Here is an 18,734-nt window from a genome sequence, read left to right on the forward strand (position 1 = left end):
GGATCGAGGCAGATTTCTCGACTTCACAGCAATGCAAACTTGTGCCATGAATTGTTATTAAGCCATTTATAAAACGACTATCACTGAGCCTTTCACTAAACGGACACCTATTTTCAAGGGACTGTAAGTTGTTACGACAGGTGGTTTGGAAAAGGAACACAATCCGCGAAAAGCCTCACAGTCAGTGAGTCACAGGTAATGTAGCGTTCTTGTTAAATTCCTAGCTCATAATTCACTGCAGAGGAATATTGAACCTTCACTTGTAAGCATAGCAAGTCATTTTACGAGGGTCAACTGAAAATGTTGGACTCGAACAGGAAGGAGTTGACTTGCGAGTCTCGGAAAAAGTTTGCATTTCAACATCGAAGTGGATTCACAGCGCGCGGCGCGTTCTGCAGCGTTGCGATTTTCAACGCGCGGCGCTACGAGGAGCGCTGCGATTCACGACGCGCGATGTATTCTGCTGTAATATTTCCTTCACAATCGCAAAGTTTACAACTGTCAACAGCTACATCTATCTGAGAAATAAAACTGTCAATAAAACGAAAAACAGAGCTCCATTCTCTCTCTCTCTCACTCTTTCAACTGAGTTCACCACATATCGCTGCGCCGATGTAAAAACGTGCCTAAGTTCCGGTGTCACGGCGTGAGTTTACACTGTCCTGAGTTTACGCAGTGGCCCCAATGCGTGTGCGTCGAAATATGCGTCACTTCCGCCATCGTGAATTTGCCGAACTCGAAGCCGGTTGTTTTCACTTTGAGTAAGGAAGGTGTCAATCACGTTTTTAGTGATCATAACCCGCACGATGGAACAGTTCGCTCATCAGATGCTTTCTTTGAAACATTTTCTCCGAAATCACACGCACCGAGGCAGAAACAAAATACAAACAAAAATACAGAACAGAAGAAAACAGAACAGAACCCCACCCAAAAACACCCACGGCACCACACTGGGGCGCATGCGGCGACTCTGGGAACCAAGGATGAGAGAGAGTAAACGTTCATTCAAGTCATTTATGTTAACACATTTACAATTTGCTATTTCTCTCTTTACTTTGATTATCACGATAATTCATTTATGTCACTGCAACAAACAACACTTAAGTCAACTCAAACCCGCCAGACGCATGTATAAGACAAGTATCCATTTTGATTTTGGCAACTAGAGGAAGCATTTCTGATTCCGAACATATCCAGCATTATGTGGGTTTTTTTTTAAAACACAAACATGAAAAAGGTGACTAAAACAATCTCTACGAGGGAGCATATAATTATAAATAGTCCAAGGTAACAAACACAAAACCATCGATTCCCACTATTCTAAAATTCAAATCAGGCTAATCTAAATTTGTTGAGAAAAAAATCTACACCCGTTTTCTTCCAACACTCGCAGACCACTGACAAACACAAACACATCGATTTCCCACTGAATTCTTTGATACAGTGGCGAACGCGATCGGCGAAACAAAGACGGTCACCGTGGCAACCTCAAAAATGCTTTGGTAAATTCACATCATCATAAACTCACGACGCTGTAGGCGTCGTGAATTTGGTCAGGAAGTGACGTATATTTCGACGCATGCGCATTGGGGGCCACAGCGTAAACTCAGGACAGTGTAAACTCACGACGTGACACCGGCCTTGAATACGTGGCAGTCATATCACTACATGTCATTGCAATGGCTTCTACTATATGGAAAGCAGCTGAGTTTTTAAACTGGGATGACGTTTTTAAACAAGTATCCGAGTACAGTGCCGCGGAACCGCTGTTAATCGGTATCACACCACAGGCGGAAGGCTTCGTCCACTGGACTACTACTATCACAGAAAGACTACAAGGTATGTCACTCACCTTCGAGTCTTCTGTGTTCTTGGAGTCGCTTCCTGGGGAAAAAATATTGTTCAAGACGGTTTACCTCTTCCTACAGTCTGTGTAAGGTCAAATAAATACAGTTGAATGATTGTTCGAACTATTATGTGCCTTTAGTTTTCAGTTTCCGTTGGCTGCAGGTTGTTTTTAACCCTCATTTGGACGAATCTTCGTTTGCGAGCCGCTAATCCACTTGGGGACAAATCATGTATGCCGCACCGAATATGCATACCAGCGCTCATTGGTTAATAACAGGATATTTGATGATTATTTTCCCGTGGGTAGCTTCCCTTTGCTGCACAATATTTACATATGTTTTAGACCAATGAGCGCTGGTATGCATATTCGGTGCGGCATAACCAAATGATGGTTAAAAACAACCTGCAGCAGACAGAAGCTGAAAACTAAAGGCACATAATAGTTCAAACAATCATTCAACTGTATTTATTTGACCTTACACAGACTGTAGGAAAAGGCAAACCGTCTTGAACAATATTTTTTCCCCAGGAAGCGACTCCAAGAACACAGAAGACTCGAAGGTGAGTGACAATACCTTGTAGTCTTTTTGTGATAGTAGTAGTCCAGTGGACGATACCTTCCGCCTGTGGTCACACCAGCAGTTAACATTTCAGCAGCCATTTTGGAATTCGCGCATGCGCAGATTTTTTTTTATTTTTTATTTTTTTTCTCGGTTGATTAGAAAGCGTAATCAGTCAGCAGAAAGTGCAATTTTGTAGTCTTGCAGCCCTGAAGTTGCTTTTGAGTGTCCAAGGAAAGAATGTAAAGGTTCTTAGGATTACATCGGGCACACAAATACACGATTTGTCTTGTTTTTCTGGTTGATTTGAACGCATGCGCAGATCGTTTTTTTCGAGTGTTTTTCCTCCTCTTTCGGGTTCCTTCTTCGTTCCATGTAAGCGCTGGAACTGTTAACTGGTGTATGTAACATTCACTTGAGATAATATAATAGAGGTAGGTGCAATCAATTGTTGTTCAAAACCCCGGCCGGGTCATACCAAAGACTTTAAAATTGGCAATCTAGTGGCTGCTCCGCCTGGCGTCTGGCATTATGGGGTTAGTGCTAGGACTGGTTAGTCCGGTGTCAGAATAATGTGACTGGGTGAGACATATGAAGCCTGTGCTGCGACTTCTGTCTTGTGTGTGGCGCACGTTAAATGTCAAAGCAGCACCGCCCTGATATGGCCCTTCGTGGTCGGCTGGGCGTTAAGCAAACAACCAAACCAAATACATAAATCATTAAAAAAAAAAAAAAAAAAAAAAATCGTTATAAAACATAGCTTGTGTGAATACTATATGTCCACCAGGTAAGGACAACCAGCTAACATATCAGGATGAAGAGGAAGCTGCCGTCTACTGTGGTGGTGAAGGTCGAGTACGATGTCGAAGAGCCGCCTGCAGCCTCTGATGAGATGGACACAATGCCAAGCAGTAAGTGTGTGACCTGATGTTGTGTGTGATCTGATATTGTGTATTGTGTTGCATTCATTGATTGATTGCTTGATACAGGCTCTTGAAATGAAAGTTAATGGCAGTAAGTCGCGTGTTGGGACGATTCGTTCACTGGGGGTTCATTATATAGTAAAATGCATACGTGGTGGCAAAATCGGTCCTACAAAGGGAGTAGTTGTAGAAAGGGGAGTTGGTAAGGGGGTGTACTACTGTATCACAGTGGAAAAGGGCATTTTTAATCATAAATCTTATCACTAGTTAATATTTATCTAGTCTTTAGTGTAGTGGTTTGTTTTTTACATTTAGTCAAGTTTTGACTGAATATTTTAACATAGACGGGGAATCAAGACGAGGGTGTGGCCTTTGTGTGTGTGTGTGCGTGTAGAGTGATTCAGAGAAAACTTCTGGACCGATCTTCATGAAACTTAACATGAGAGTTCCTGGGTATGATATCCCAAGACGTTTTTTCCTTCTTTTTTTGGATAAATATCTTTGATGACGTCATATCCAGCGTTTAGTAAAAGTTGAGGTTGCACTCTCACGTTTTAATTTTTCAACCAAATGTATTCACATTTTGGTCAAACAATCTTCGACGACATCCGGACTATGGGATTGCATTTAAGCTTGGAAGCTTAAAAATTAGTTACCTTATTTGCCTCTAAAGTTATCATTAAAATCAAATTTGCAGAAGTGAAAGTGTTGCACAGATGGTCAAAAATAAAGTACAAGATATTGGACTCTGAGTGGTACTACACTGTTGCTTAGTGTCTGTAGGAAGCTACAAGGTGAAACTAGAAAAAGAAAAACCCAATTCTTGACTCTGAGAGGCTTTTCTGCTCGTAAACACACATTCGTCTACTCATCACAGTATGCCCCATTATTGCGTTTAAAACTCCAATTAAATTTGTTTTGAATAAAACTCCCAAGTTTACAATAAGAATTTTGAGACCTGCATTCATTAGGTATATCATACTTAGTTTCATTTTTGCAAAACTAAGGAATTACACATTTAATTGAATCAGTCAGACAGATGGAGACACAGAGAGACAGCAGATGGCAAACCAAAATCTGAGAAAGAAACCCCTTTGACAATTTGAACTATGTTTGAAATAAAATGTGGCAAGGAGAAGCCATAATTCATCACCTTTTAGTATGACGCCATGTCCGTGTTCCGCACTTGTAATGATGTGCTTTTATTCTGTTATCGGCTGCACTGAGCTTGAAAATTTAATTTTAATTAAATTACATATTCTTACCGCAATTCTCATAAATGCATTGACTTCAATCTCACATGCTAGATGTCGAAACACTACTCAAATTACCTGCCCTTGTAAGGGTGGTAACCAAGCTAAAAAAAAAAAACAGACGCCATAGCCGTTGCTATGCCCTGAACCCACTTGGTTACCCATAACCCTCCGCGCACCACGTGAGCGCCGGCATCCGGAATAATCATTCGAGACTTCTCAAAATCCCCCCTTTGTTCAGCTACTTTGAAACAAATAGGCCTCTCTTTCGATGTTCATGGCACTTTTGCGGGCATGATCAAAGGACCTTGTTGTAAGAGGTTCCTTTTGGGATTTGTTTCTGGTTTTGGAATGGTTGCGTTCTTTGGCATTTTGAGCCTTTTCTCTCGGCTCGTATGCTAGACTTAACGCGTAAGATACCCGTGTGACCTGGAATAATAGGCCGTGAAAGGTGGATGCAGCGCCTAAAGGCAGTCGATCTACTGGCCGATGTGAATGCGTGATATATTGTGTAAAAAATTCCATCTCACACGGCATTAATAGGTAACATGCGCCTTGAGTCGCCTTGTGTGGTGAGATACGTGCGCGATATAAATCCTCGTAAATAAATAAATAAAAATAAAATAAAAAATAAAGTAAGACTTTGTTCCTCTTACTCTGGGCTTCAGCCCTCAAGGGCAGTGAGACCCATGTGCTTTGGGGTTACCAGAGGATGTAGCATTTGAACATAATGATTCCGTTTTTCACTGCTTTTCGGCCAGATTTCCTGGAATCAGAAACCTGGTCAATCTCCTCCGGTATTTAATTCCCTCCTCTCGGGAGGATTCTCGCTCCGGCTGGGCGATTTGGATTTTCTAACTGTCTGGTTAGAGCTTTAAAATCCTATCTAACTTGCGCTAAGTCAATTGGAATTAAGAGCCATAAGCTCCTGTTTTTATCTCTTTACACTTTACGTGAAAGAGACATCTCTAAATTGACTCTCACATGTGGTGTTGCTACTTTCATAGGACAGTCCTATGTGTGGTTGCTTATTGAACAAAGGGGGGGGGGGCGTTCAGTCCTCCCTCTGTCCTTTACAGGGGTTCAGGAATCCAGAGCCGGGGGTTCTTCTCTCGCTGTGTGACGTTTCAGTCGCCTCGGCGAAGTCTTGCCATGTTCTCTTTGGAGGTCCGATGACGTGTTCATTAATTTTTACCTCCTTGACAGGCCCCTCCTTCCAATAAGGGTTATGGAACCGGCTAATGGAGCGTTTAAAATGGCGCTGCTTTCATGCCGATTCAGGATGAGAAGACATTTGAGAAGCAACCGGATCTTTCTTGACCGCCTACATCCACTGAATTGTTACGACGTGGAACTGTTCAGAAAATTCTGCTTTCGTCGGCAGGACATTCTTGCAATCACGGATGAACTGTAAGAGCAACTCGAACTGCCGAATCAAAAGGGTGCATTGCCGCCGGTTCTGCGGGTTATCTTGACTTACGGTCAGTTTTTACGCGTGCGGATCTTTTGAAGATGTGTGTGGCGAACTGATCGCGGTACATAATAATAATGATAATACAGTAAAACCTGTCAAATAAGGACACCCTTGGGACCAGACAAAAGTGTCCTTATTCTGCAGGTGTCCTTATTAGACAGGTGCAAGTAAAACGCGATAAAGTCAAGTGGAGAGAGAGAGAGAGAGTACTGCACATGTACATGTACATTTATAAGAAAAACAGAAGCTGTTTAGTTTAAATAGAGAAACATTTAATATTGACTGTTGTAAAACAAGTTTAAAAGCTTTTTATCATATCAACTGTATAAATTTAAATTGTTAAAAAGTTACTGGATCTCATTCATACAACACATTCACATTCACTTCATTCTGCACTCATCAGCTTTTGAAAGAATTTGTCCAGCGTTGTCTGAGTGGACCATTGATGGCAATGTGATTCGCACGTTTGGTTGAAAACCACTCGAACACGGCGTCATTTAGCTCTTCGTATTCGGTTGTCTTCTTCGAAACCCATTTCTGGTCAGCACGTCCGTCTCCCGATTCCCACAACTTCATTATTTTTTCCCGATCGACGCTGATTTTCGAAATCTGCGTTCTCCCACACCCAAGCTCTTGTGCAATCGTTCGGCATGATTTCCCACTTTCCAGTTGTTTGACAACATTTATCCTTTGTTCTAAAGTCAGCGCATTTCTTCCTTTTCTTGAATTTGAATTTCTTGCTGCCATCTTGTTAAACACGAATCACTCTTTCGAAGAGAAGATACATTCTTTCATACACTTTCACTTCCGTTCCACCGAACACGTTCCACGCGTTGGATTGGCTGCCTTGGAACTCTAGCAGCCAATCAAATGCGTCGACTTAAAACACTCTCAACTGATCGATTTATCGTCTTCTTCGTCGATCGAACTTCCCAGCTTGCTGTGGATGTCCGTATTTAGCAGGTATATGACTTATTATGGACCCAAAATACGTGTCCGCGTCCGTAATGCCGAGGTGGCCGTAACGTACAGGTGTTTTACAGTGTAAAGCAGTCCGTGCCGAGACTGACTGTCCATATTCTGCGAGTGTCCGCTAAGTCCAGTGACCGTATTTGACAGTTTTCACTGTAATGATAATAATACGGGAATTTATAACATCAAACACAGCATGCAGAACCAGCAAGAGAGTGACTTATACCTTCATGGCGAGGGTACCGGAATGGATATAGTTTCCAAACCACGAAAGCCAAGTTTTATCAGGAGACGGGCTTTTCAAACTGTCTACGGCAAATGGTGTAAAACTGACCCGCCGCGAAGCATCACAAAGCTTGACGCATGCGCAGAGACACAGGATGACGGGGAATCCCTTCCACTATCTACGTGTTAAAAATAGAGCCGCTATTAGCTATTGCAGGCACTATTTGACCTCATGCATGCGGACCGCTGAGTTCTATAGTGCGTTTCATAGCTATGCGCTCCACAGCGCTATGAAATCCAAAAAGTATGGAGGGGCTATGCATTCAGGCCCTGTCCATTTACGCACTGTGCCATCTTGAACCAGTGACCACATTTTTTATCTTCTGGCTGCGTTTCATCAGTTTGATCTGATTCCCGGACCGGTATGTCTCTATTGTTGTATCTTTATTGTTGTGGAACGTTGCTTTGTGTATGCGATGATTTTTATGTTCCTTATTTTGGTTTAGGATACTTATTTTGAAGAATTAAGATTTCTTCACAAACACTTGTTTGATTTAGTCTTGTGATCAGTGCGCGGGTCTGATCAGTGCCAGAATCTTTTATTTCTCTTTCGAGTCTAACTCATTTTGTTTAAATCAACTCGAACTGCTGATGTGATCATGGGGTATTTTCCTGTAACTTTTGGAAGGGACGTTGCTGTTATCAGTCTTTGTAGAACTTTGATTGTTTCTAGAATTGGTCCAATTCAAAGTGGCCGCTCTCAAAGCGTGGGTTTCCAAACTAGGTCAAACCCGTCAGTCAGTCGCTGAAGCTAACGCTGGAGATCTATTTTTAGCTAGAGATATGGAGTCTCCTCCCATATAAGGAAGTTTTACATCACTTCCGGTATTCAAGGGTAAACAAGGGAACCTCTTCTTCTCGGACTTGGCCCGTTTTGTTTGAAACTTCAGTTTTGGGTTTTCTTTTGTAATTATAATTGTTTTTATCCGCTTTCTGTTTAGTGTTACAGCTGATTCTTGTCTGTTACTTTAGGGAATTTCCGTCACTGATTTAGATGAAAGTTTACTTAGATTTGTGTGGATTGTTTTGACTTCATTTATTGATACATTGTTTTTGCAAAAAAATTATAATATGTTGTATATAATGTATATAATTGTGTAACTATTTTTGATAAAACTATGTTTATTGATTATATCTTTCTGTCAGGTTAGATTCTTTTTCTAAATTCGTTTACTTAGTTTATTTTTGTGTGGATTAGTGACCTCAGGTCTTTGGATTTTCAGTATGTAAGCTGATGCCTACCGGTACCAGCTGATGATGTGAGGCGACCCATGACCGCCTGTTTATTGGTTTGTTTTCTGCTCTGAGGTTTGTTTACCTGCAAATTCGCAACATTACGGTTACTTTGTCTTGTTAATCTGTCAGCTTAGTTTTGTTGATTGTGGAAGGACAGTTGTGCCTGTGTTATTATAATATGTCTGTAAATACTTAATTGTGTGTGTGTGTGTGTGTGTGTGTGATTACAAACCTAAATCACATACGAGTTCAGATGGATGTCTGATTGAAAGTGATGATTTCATAAGAGAAGTTAAGCACCGGATTGGGCGGAAGGTGTGTCTAATGGGATTGTTTGTCGAGGTTAACAATATCAGACGGATGTTCATGAGGTGTTTTCTTTCTTTGTGATCTCTCTGTATATAGTTATGACTATTTCTTTTTGGATGATTGCAATTCATCACATGTTGATGTTTCTGCAACTATTTGTGTGTTCCCTGTCTTTATGACAGTCATCACAAATACTATTGATTTTTATACTTTGATCTTGTACATTTTCTTATGTTGTTTTATATACTGGCATGTTCCCGGTGTGATGTGATGAATAAACCCATGCACACTCTATGCTGATGTTCGAGTTTTCCTTTCCCTTGTTACACCTATGCGATGCTAACTTTTGTCTCTCTGTGCGTATGTATGTATGTTTGTGTGTGATAGAAACTTTAACATTTGACTGAACACCAAAATACTAATTTTAACGGGTTATTATCCAAGCAACAGCTTCAAAGTATTTAAGCAATGTTCAACATTTCGTCGGCACGTATGTAGTTTAAGTGTGTATCCAAAGAAAACGGGTGGTGGTTGTTTTTTTTTTTTGGGGGGGGGGGGGGGGTAAAATCAGGTGATTGGTTTGTGTTGTGTCTGGTATGTAGACCAGGTCAGGGGTCAAGGTTAGGTCAGATTGCTTGAAGGATTGTGGTATAGATTCACTTTTCAGTTCTAACCGAGCTGCATTTGGGGAAGACGATTTCACATTGTTCGGTTTCGTAGCGGCTCCAGAAAAATAGATAAAGAAGATACCAAAGGAGATTTCCTACAGGTTGATCTGCACAGCGTGTTTTCAGTGTCTGCGTGAGGAAGTGCTGTCGAAAGCGCAGTGTCTATCTGGCAGTTGTGTGTAGGCTACAGACAGATCTAGCGTCTCCCACTCTTGCACCGTGTCACCTATGCTTACTGTGTGTGTGTATGTGTGACGGAGTGATTGAGTTTGTGTTACTGTTTGTCGATTTCTTACGAGAGCCTTGAAAGCTTTGCCCCTTGTTTTTACACGTTTGCTTCTGTGAAAATTTCATTTTAAGTGACCGACCTAAGAATTCCCCAGCTTTGGAGAATGACTCATGTATTGACACATCTGGAGATTCTGGTTGTGTTGCTATTTTCATTGTGACACACATTGCTTACACAAAAATTATGTGCCTCTTTTTCAGCGGCTGAAGTCAAGGCAGAGGCATTCCCAGCTGTGACCGAGACGAGCAGTTCAGCAGCTGAAGTCAAGACAGAGCCATTCCCAGATGTGACCCAGATGAGCAGTTCAGCAGCTGAAGTCAAGACAGAGCCATTCCCAGATGTGACCCAGACGAGCAGTTCAGCAGCTGAAGTCAAGATAGAGGCATTCCCAGCTGTGACCGAGACGAGCAGTTCAGCAGCTGAAGTCAAGACAGAGCCATTCCCAGATGTGACCGAGACGAGCAGTTCAGCAGCTGAAGTCAAGACAGAGCCATTCCCAGATGTGACCGAGACGAGCAGTTCAGCAGCTGAAGTCAAGACAGAGGCATTCCTAGCTGTGACCGAGACGAGCATTTCAGCAGCTGAAGTCAAGACAGAGGCATTCCCAGCTGTGACCGAGACCAGCAATTCAGCAGCTGAAGTCAAGACAGAAGAATTCCCAGCTGTGACACATATAGGAGAAAAGCCACATACCTACCCACAATGCTCCGCAACATTTGCCCAGAAACCTCATTTAGAGATCCACATGTTAACTCATACTGGAGAAAAGCTACATTTCTGCCCTTATTGTACAGCAACATTTTCTTGGAAAGAAAGTTTAAAGTACCACATGGTAATACATACTGGAGTATTAAAGACACATGTCTGCCCTCATTGTACAGCAACATTTCCTCGGAAAGAAAGATTAAAGAACCACATGTTAAAACATACTGGAGAAAAGCCACATGTCTGCCCTGAGTGTACAGCAACATTTACTCGAAAAGAAAGTATAAAGGAGCATATGTTAACACATACTGGAGAAAAGCCACATGTCTGCTCTGAGTGTACAGCAAAATTTGCTCAGAAAGGAACTTTAAAGAAGCACATGTTAACGCATACTGGAGAAAAGCCACATGTCTGCCTTGAGTGTACAGCAACATTTCCTCGGAAAGAAAGTTTAAAGACCCACATGTTAAAACATACTGGAGAAAAGCCACATGTCTGCCCTGAGTGTACATCAAAATTTACTCGGAAAAGTAATTTAAAGATCCACATGTTGAGGCATTGTCACAAGCGGCTTTAATATTAGCATACTTTTATGCTGTGGGGTTAAAGGTATTGTGTTGGAGCGCCTGTGTTCCTCTATTTCGCCTGTCATAGGTAGACGCTGGTTAACTGCAAGTGTCTCGTGGAGCTCGTGCTCAGGTATTTCACGTGTATTTTACTTGTATTTATGAAGGTGATCCACATGTTGAGGCATACTGAAGAAAAGCCACATGTCTGCCCTCAGTGTACAGCAAAATTTGCTCAGAAAGTGAGTTTAAAGATGCATATGTTAACGCATACTGGAGAAAAGCCATGACCTCCGAAAATCTGGGATAATCAAATATTAAAATGGAGGTGAATTGACAGAGGTTATGAATATGAAACGATAATCTGAGTAATACGATCTTAAAGGGGAGGGAGTCTTATATTGGGGGTCTTAAAAGGGGGTTCCATTGTATTCCCTTGTAAAGATAACTAACTTATCATACAGTGGACCGGCACGGTTGGCCTAGTGGTAAGGCGTCCGCCCCGTGATCGGGAGGTCGTGGGTTCGAACCCCGGCCGGGTCATACCTAAGACTTTAAAATTGGCAATCTAGTGGCTGCTCCGCCTGGCGTCTGGCATTTTGGGGTTAGTGCTAGGACTGGTTGGTCCGGTGTCAGAATAATGTGACTGGGTGAGACATGAAGCCTGTGCTGCGACTTCTGTCTTGTGTGTGGCGCATGTTATATGTCAAAGCAGCACCGCCCTAATATGGCCCTTTGTGGTCGGCTGGGCATTAAGCAAACAAACAAACAATCATACAATGGACCGTTAAACTAACCACTCACCGGAGAGCACCCAGCAGACTACTGTCTCAAAAAGGAATAGCAGAGAGACTGGTCTGAGTAATACGATCTTAAAGGGGAGGGAGTCTTATATTGGGGGTCTTAAAAGGGGGTTCCATTGTATTCACTTGTAAAGATAACAATGGACCGTTAAACTAACCACTCACCGGAGAGCACCCAGCAGACTACTCGGTCAAAAAGTAATAGCAGAGAGACTGGTCAAGTCTCCTGTCCCTAGCCTTTATTTGATATTGGGTGAATTTAGCTAACCTGAGGTTCAGAATAAAAGAACAAGAAAGGTAATTTGTGGGAACGTTTGTTATTGACAAAACAATACATTACAGTCACAAATATATGTCGACCCAACGGTCTTTTAAGTGCACAGACAAACAATAAGTAACAAGCGCTTAGCTTGGCTGAGTTTTTGGCCGCTTGCTTGTAAACCACAAGCGAATGAATCTAGAAGTATTGAATTTTGGAACGTTGGCAGCCTCTTTGTTTTTGGATTTAACCTTAGGGTCAGTTACTCCAACCAAACTATTCTTTTTTTAAAATATTTTTAAAATAATAATACTAATAATAATGGAAACTTATAGAGCGCTTACCTAAAAGCTCCAAGCGCTTCCTCCAGTCATGTTGATGTTCCCACTGATTGTTCTTTTACATCATTTCAGCCAATCGGTGAAAAAGACCTTAAATCCATTATTCTGAAGTCAAAACCAACAACTTGTCCACTTGATGCCATACCCACACCACTGCTTTTGGAGAATCTTGATGTGTTGTTGCCAACTCTTACTCAAATTGTCAATGATAGCCTGTTATCTGGTGTTTTTCCATCATTGTTCAAAACTGCACTTGTCAAACCACTTCTCAAAAAACCTAGTCTAGATGTCAATATTTTGAAAAACTATCGTCCTGTATCTAATTTATCATTCTTGTCCAAAGTTTTTGAAAAGGTAGTTTTGAAGCAGCTGTTGTCATATTTGAACACCCATGATTTGATCTCGCACTCTCAGTCCGCTTATCGCCCTTCTCATTGTACTGAGACAGCCCTACTTAAAGTAATCAGTGACATTCTGTCTGCTCTGGATGGTGGTGATGTGTCAGTGCTTACCCTACTTGACCTTTCTGCAGCGTTCGACACGATTGATCATGTCACGCTTCTCCATAGACTTCAGACTCTGTACGGCATCTCCGGTCCACCGCTGGCATGGCTCGAGTCCTATCTCATTGGCAGGACTCAGGCTGTGCTTGTCGATGGCCAGATGTCTGCTCCAGCCCCACTTTCTTTCGGCGTTCCTCAAGGTTCAGTACTCGGTCCCATCCTTTTCATCATGTACACTAAGCCCCTCTCCACACTGATTCAAAACCATTCTGTCTTAAATCAGTCTTTTGCTGATGACACCCAACTGTATAAACCCAGTCCCCCTGCAGAGACACATTCCGCCATCCAGACCATTCAGACATGCATCACTGATGTTAAATCTTGGATGATCGATAACAAACTTAAGCTGAATGATGATAAGACTGAAGTCTTACTGTGCAAAAAGAAGAACACTACATTTCCCTCTCCCCAACCCGTTTCTGTTCAAGTAGGCGACACTGACATTCTTTTCTCCCCATCAGCTAGAAACCTTGGATTCACCCTTTCATCTGACATGACCCTTAACAAACATATATCTTTAGTCTGTAGAGCAGCTTATTTTGAGCTTCGTAAGATCAGCACCATTCGCCACACACTCTCCTCTCAAACAACTAACACTCTTGTCTGTGCCTTTGTTCTTTCTAAACTCGACTACTGCAACTCTCTTCTCTCTGGCTGTCCTCTGTATCTCCTGCATAAACTACAAAAAGTCCAAAACTCGGCAGCACACCTCATTCTGAAAGCACGAAAACGAGATCACGCAACACCACTTCTTCACACACTGCACTGGTTACCTATTCAAGCCCGCATTGACTACAAACTGTCCGCCCTCTGCTTTAACTTCTTTTCTGGCTCGTCTCCTGCTTACTTCTCTGAACTCCTCACCGTCTATTCTCCAGCAAGACAACTCCGTGCCTCTTCTGACTGTCGCATCCTCACCATTCCACACACCAAAACCAAAACATACGGACAACGCACTTTTACTTTCTGCGCACCCACACACTGGAATTCTCTCCCCTTCCACATCCGCCACTCTCAGTTACCCCAAGCATTCAAACGAGCACTTAAAACGCACCTCTTCAAGAAATACAACCCCTGATTTTGTTTTCTCAGTCCATCAGTAGGCTACATGTAGTGTATTTGTTGTTTTAGTGATAATGTGATAATGTGTATACACATTTAGGGCTGTTTTTCAGTATTAATAACATGTTCTGTTTGATTAAGGGTATTCGGCTGGTATTTCCTTGTTTTTACTACCTATTTTATTCATGTTTTTATTACTTAATTAGTGGAAGAATCTGTTGTAATGTGTGTTTGGTGGTGTATGCTTTTAATCGAGCGTTGCTGATTATGAATGTAGATGTAAATGCTTGTATGACTGTGTTTGAATTTTGAATGTGTCAAGCGCAAAGAGCATAATTGTAGAGTTATGATGTTGCGCTATATAAATGCTCATTTATTATTATTATTATTATTATTATTATTATTATTATTATTATTATTATTATACACATGTACAAAACCAAAATACAAGCATTAAGACACAAAAAGAACAGGAGTACAAAAGCAAATTCATCGTTTAAATCCATGCAGTCACAAACAAACACATGCGTGCGCACGCACATACGCGTGCGCATACACACACACACACACATGCTATCACCACACACATGCACAGATACACACAGACACACAGATACACATTCACACACACACACACACACGCGCGCGCACACACACACACACACATGCATACAAACACACACACATACACTCACACATGAATACTAATCTACCTACACAAATCTGCATACATGGCATACACACGAAAATCGCAAATATATCACAAAACCAAGCTCGTGCTGATACATATCCATTTATCTAACTAGATAAACCGACATGTAGTTTGCACAAGGAAAAAAGAAAAATCGCAACACACGATTTCCAGATCACTGGCTGCTGCAGGGGTCACTGAACAGTTTGAAAGTTACTGGTTTGTCTAGAAAATGCTGTGTGAACAGGTGCGTTTTCAGATTTGATCTGAAAGAAGAATAGGATGGACTATGTCTGACAGAATAAGGAAGGGAGTTCCATGTTTTAACAGCAGCAAATGAAAATGCGCGTTGTCCATGTACTTTTCTTTTTTTTTGTTGGAATTCGGAACATTCGAGTGTCAGCGGCAGAGCGCAGTGATCTGGAAAAGACGTACAGGTTTACGAGTTCAGACAGATATGAAGGTGCAGAACCAGTGATGATTTTAAAACAGAGACACGAGCTTTTGTACTTAATTCTTTGATTGACCGGAAGCCAGTGCAGATATTTCAAAAGGGGAGTACAAGGTTGCTTCTTGGAGGATTTACAAATGAATCTTGCAGCTGAATGTTGAACCCTTTGCAGTGGTTGGATGATAGTCTGGGGGCTACCGATTAGTACTGAATTACAAAAGTCTATTCTAGATAGCACACACGAAGAAAACAAAAACATTTATCTTTTTATCCCCCTCAAAGAGAATTTGACGCACCCACTGGCTAGCAGACTCACTCTGATGATTCTCTTTCTGTCTCTGCATATTTACACCCTGCCACACTATTGTGATCTGAGATACTACAGTATATAACATCCTGAGACACCAGTGATTTCAGCTAATGGCGATCTCAATATAGCCTGTGATCAAAGCTATACTAAGTGTGTCATGAAGTGGATTTTAGTGTGAAAAAAGGAGTTACTTTTACGTATGCGTGTTCTGCCCTATCTAATTACTCTGACTCTTCACTCTTCACACTAAAACACTCCAAACACAGAATTTTGGGAGGATGCAGACTTATTAATTCCTCACCAAAATATAACACAATTCTTCACTTCAAATACAACTCAACTTCTCGAACACACAGTTCACACAAACATATAGCATTCACTCAATGCATATAAATACATGTTATAAAGATACTTTCTCAACGATAGATTAACGCACAAGATGAAGTGCTGACCAACACTCACGAGTTCGTATCACGGCTCACTGCATGTCGTCATTTACACATCCTTGTGTCGTTGAATCCCGTAGATGATGAATTCCCAGAACTTATAGGTGCCAACACAATGACACACCTTTCACGTTTCTCCCCGAGAAACATTTCCGCCATTAGCGAAATAAACCGTCGTCGCTACGACCGGTACCGATGGAAACTCCGCCGTTTAGCCATCTCTGCGCCGATGTGGTCTCTTCCCCCACCATCGCTCCGCATTCTCCCGTGTAAGGTCCCTCCCTTGTCCACGCCATGGAAAAACCCTCATGGAACCTCCTAAAGAATTAACCCAAGTCTTAATACACATTCTCTTAAACGATCTCCTCTTCCTAAACTAAAGTCGTGTAAACATCTCTCTCGTTCATTCTACATTCACATTCCGTCCACAGACAAAATCCAACTATACTTCATCCATGAATCACTTAATCCATCACTGACACTACCACACATAGTATCACTGTCTTAAACATAACATAAATGCGTAACAGCAATTATGTTCAAGAATTTACCAACAAAAACCATAACATAATCACAAGAATTCTCTCAAAACTTCACACTTAGAATTTAGGGCACTTTGTATACACTAACCTTTACATTCCAGCTATGTATTCCAACTTCAATAATATACAACATAGTAAATCATTTACCTTAAGAGACCCGTCTCTTGAAAGAGCACTTGTTCCCAGAACAAGACCGACACGCGCCGACAACCTTCCCGGTTGCAAATCTCAAACGCTGTGACGTTATTTACCCCAGACCAGCTACAGTTCTCAATAACACAACTCATGTCAAACTATGGTTTTCTCGTGCAACGCACAAAACCCGTGATAACGCCTCTCCCGTCACCTACGCATCGCACTGCAATATTTAGGGAGGTTATAAACACGACATGGTTTCACATCACAAATATGCTACTCACATCTTTGTGACATACTGGTTATCAGAGAAACAAATAATCAGAGAAAAAAATGTATGAAGTGGGATATGGCTCTTTCCATGGTTACTGTCTGTAAATTTATATGTACATACCCTGTCTCTGTTTTCACTGAGTCGGGTTTAAGGAAGTGATGCAGCTCAAATTGCCTGCTGCACGTGAATTTAGCAGGACAGAGCAGCTGTAAAGAAATAGCCGTTTACACGTTTATTTCTGTTTTTGTTTTAAATAATTAAAGTGCTTGCCAAAAAAAAGGTTGTTCCTTTCATCAGTTACATAGAATACAAACATCAATTTTGATGCATTTCTTTGTTTGCGTGTGTGTGTGTGTGTGATCGTATTGTTACAGAATACAGAATACAGAATACAGTATTTATTGAGCCAAGTGACATTAAAAAAACATTTAAAGCACAAGGAATTTAGCGTAGTGTTGGTAAAATCACGCACACACACACACCCACACACACACTGACACACACACACACACGCCCACACATTCACTGACATACACACCAACACACACACGCCCACACTACAGCAGTCACGATCACACCATCACACGCAGGGCAGACATGAGGTAAAACAAATGACAATCATCTATTAAAAGAAAAAGTACAAAGAGTGGTCTAAGATGCTGGTGGAAGGGTCTACACAGAATACAATTTTATAATCTAATGCATAGTTAGAACTAGCCCATCCCCTCCACCCACCCACTCATGAATGACTAAAATAATGCAGCTAAAAATATAGAAAAAAATAAAAATCACACATCAAAGTCCCACTCAACCCCCCCCCCCCCCTCCCCACCACCACCACCACCACCACCTAACTATACCTTCTCCTTTCTCTCTCTTTCTGGATCACCCACACTGATTTGTGACCCTCCACCACAAAATGAGTTGCATGTCACATCGCGCTGTTCTGCGCTAGGCTTAATTTAAGTCCGGGGAGTGTCTGGTAACAGTGTGAGGGTCATCTTAGGCAGAGGCTTATAACTCAAACGGTTTTCACCACTGGATAGAGCATAACAAACTCTTTAGGAAAATGTACAAATATGAAAATCATGCAAAGGTGACATGCGACTCAGTCCGTGGTGGAGGGTCACATTTGGTGGAACAGAGACATCTGATTCCATAGGGAAGCTCACTTAACATCAAAAATAGCACTATCACAGTTCTTTTGATTTGACATTAAGTTTAGCAAGAAATTCATTTACAAATTTGCAGGTTCATTCAGGTGTAAAAATCATCTCCAGACGCACATAATAATACACATGATAAATGTTGCTAGCACACAGAATAAAATCTTTGGGGTTTAAAAACATGAAGAAGAATGCATACATTCAGTGTAAAATCAACATGAATCTTTTTTTTTTAAGCTAAGACATATCTGCCACTACACACCACCCTGAGGGACAACCATGCACACACATGTTCTTGCAAAAATTCCCCAAGATAAAAAAATGATCTGTCCCAAACATTATTCTCTATGAGTACTTAACTGACATGGCACAAGTTTGCATTGCTGTTGTGAGTATTTGTCTGTGGTATGTGTTTGCGTGTTTTTTTTTACTGTGCACTGTGCTGCGCTGCGAAAAAATTTTGATTCTTTGTATCTTATGCGAGCATGTATATGTGCTCTTTGATGATTATTTTCCTTTTTATCTGAGACAAATTGTATTAGTTGTATATGTCGTGTTGTGTTTTTGATTGAACTTGTAAATTGAACTTGTAAAGCGCTTCGA

General features: G+C 41.4%; 1 protein-coding gene across 1 annotated transcript; it reads left to right on the forward strand.

The window, feature by feature from the left end:
* Positions 1 to 17,276, forward strand: LOC138979625 (zinc finger protein 771-like). Its single transcript, XM_070352348.1, has 3 exons — positions 1 to 195; positions 3,196 to 3,319; positions 10,018 to 17,276. Exons 2-3 carry the CDS (start codon positions 3,223 to 3,225, stop codon positions 11,097 to 11,099), a joined length of 1,179 nt encoding a protein of 392 aa, XP_070208449.1. The 5' UTR covers positions 1 to 195; positions 3,196 to 3,222; the 3' UTR covers positions 11,100 to 17,276.
* The last annotated feature ends 1,458 nt before the right edge of the window (positions 17,277 to 18,734 follow it).

Source organism: Littorina saxatilis, linkage group LG11 (genome assembly GCF_037325665.1).
Source record: "Littorina saxatilis isolate snail1 linkage group LG11, US_GU_Lsax_2.0, whole genome shotgun sequence".
Classification (NCBI taxonomy): Eukaryota; Metazoa; Mollusca; class Gastropoda; order Littorinimorpha; family Littorinidae; genus Littorina; species Littorina saxatilis.

Excerpts from the sequence above, each read along its gene's own strand:
- LOC138979625 (XM_070352348.1), top strand. The coding sequence starts at position 3,223 with ATGAAGAGGAAGCTGCCGTCTACTGTGGTGGTGAAGGTCGAGTACGAT. Across the intron at positions 3,320-10,017 it reads GATGGACACAATGCCAAGCA|CGGCTGAAGTCAAGGCAGAG; the intron begins GTAAGTGTGTGA and ends CCTCTTTTTCAG.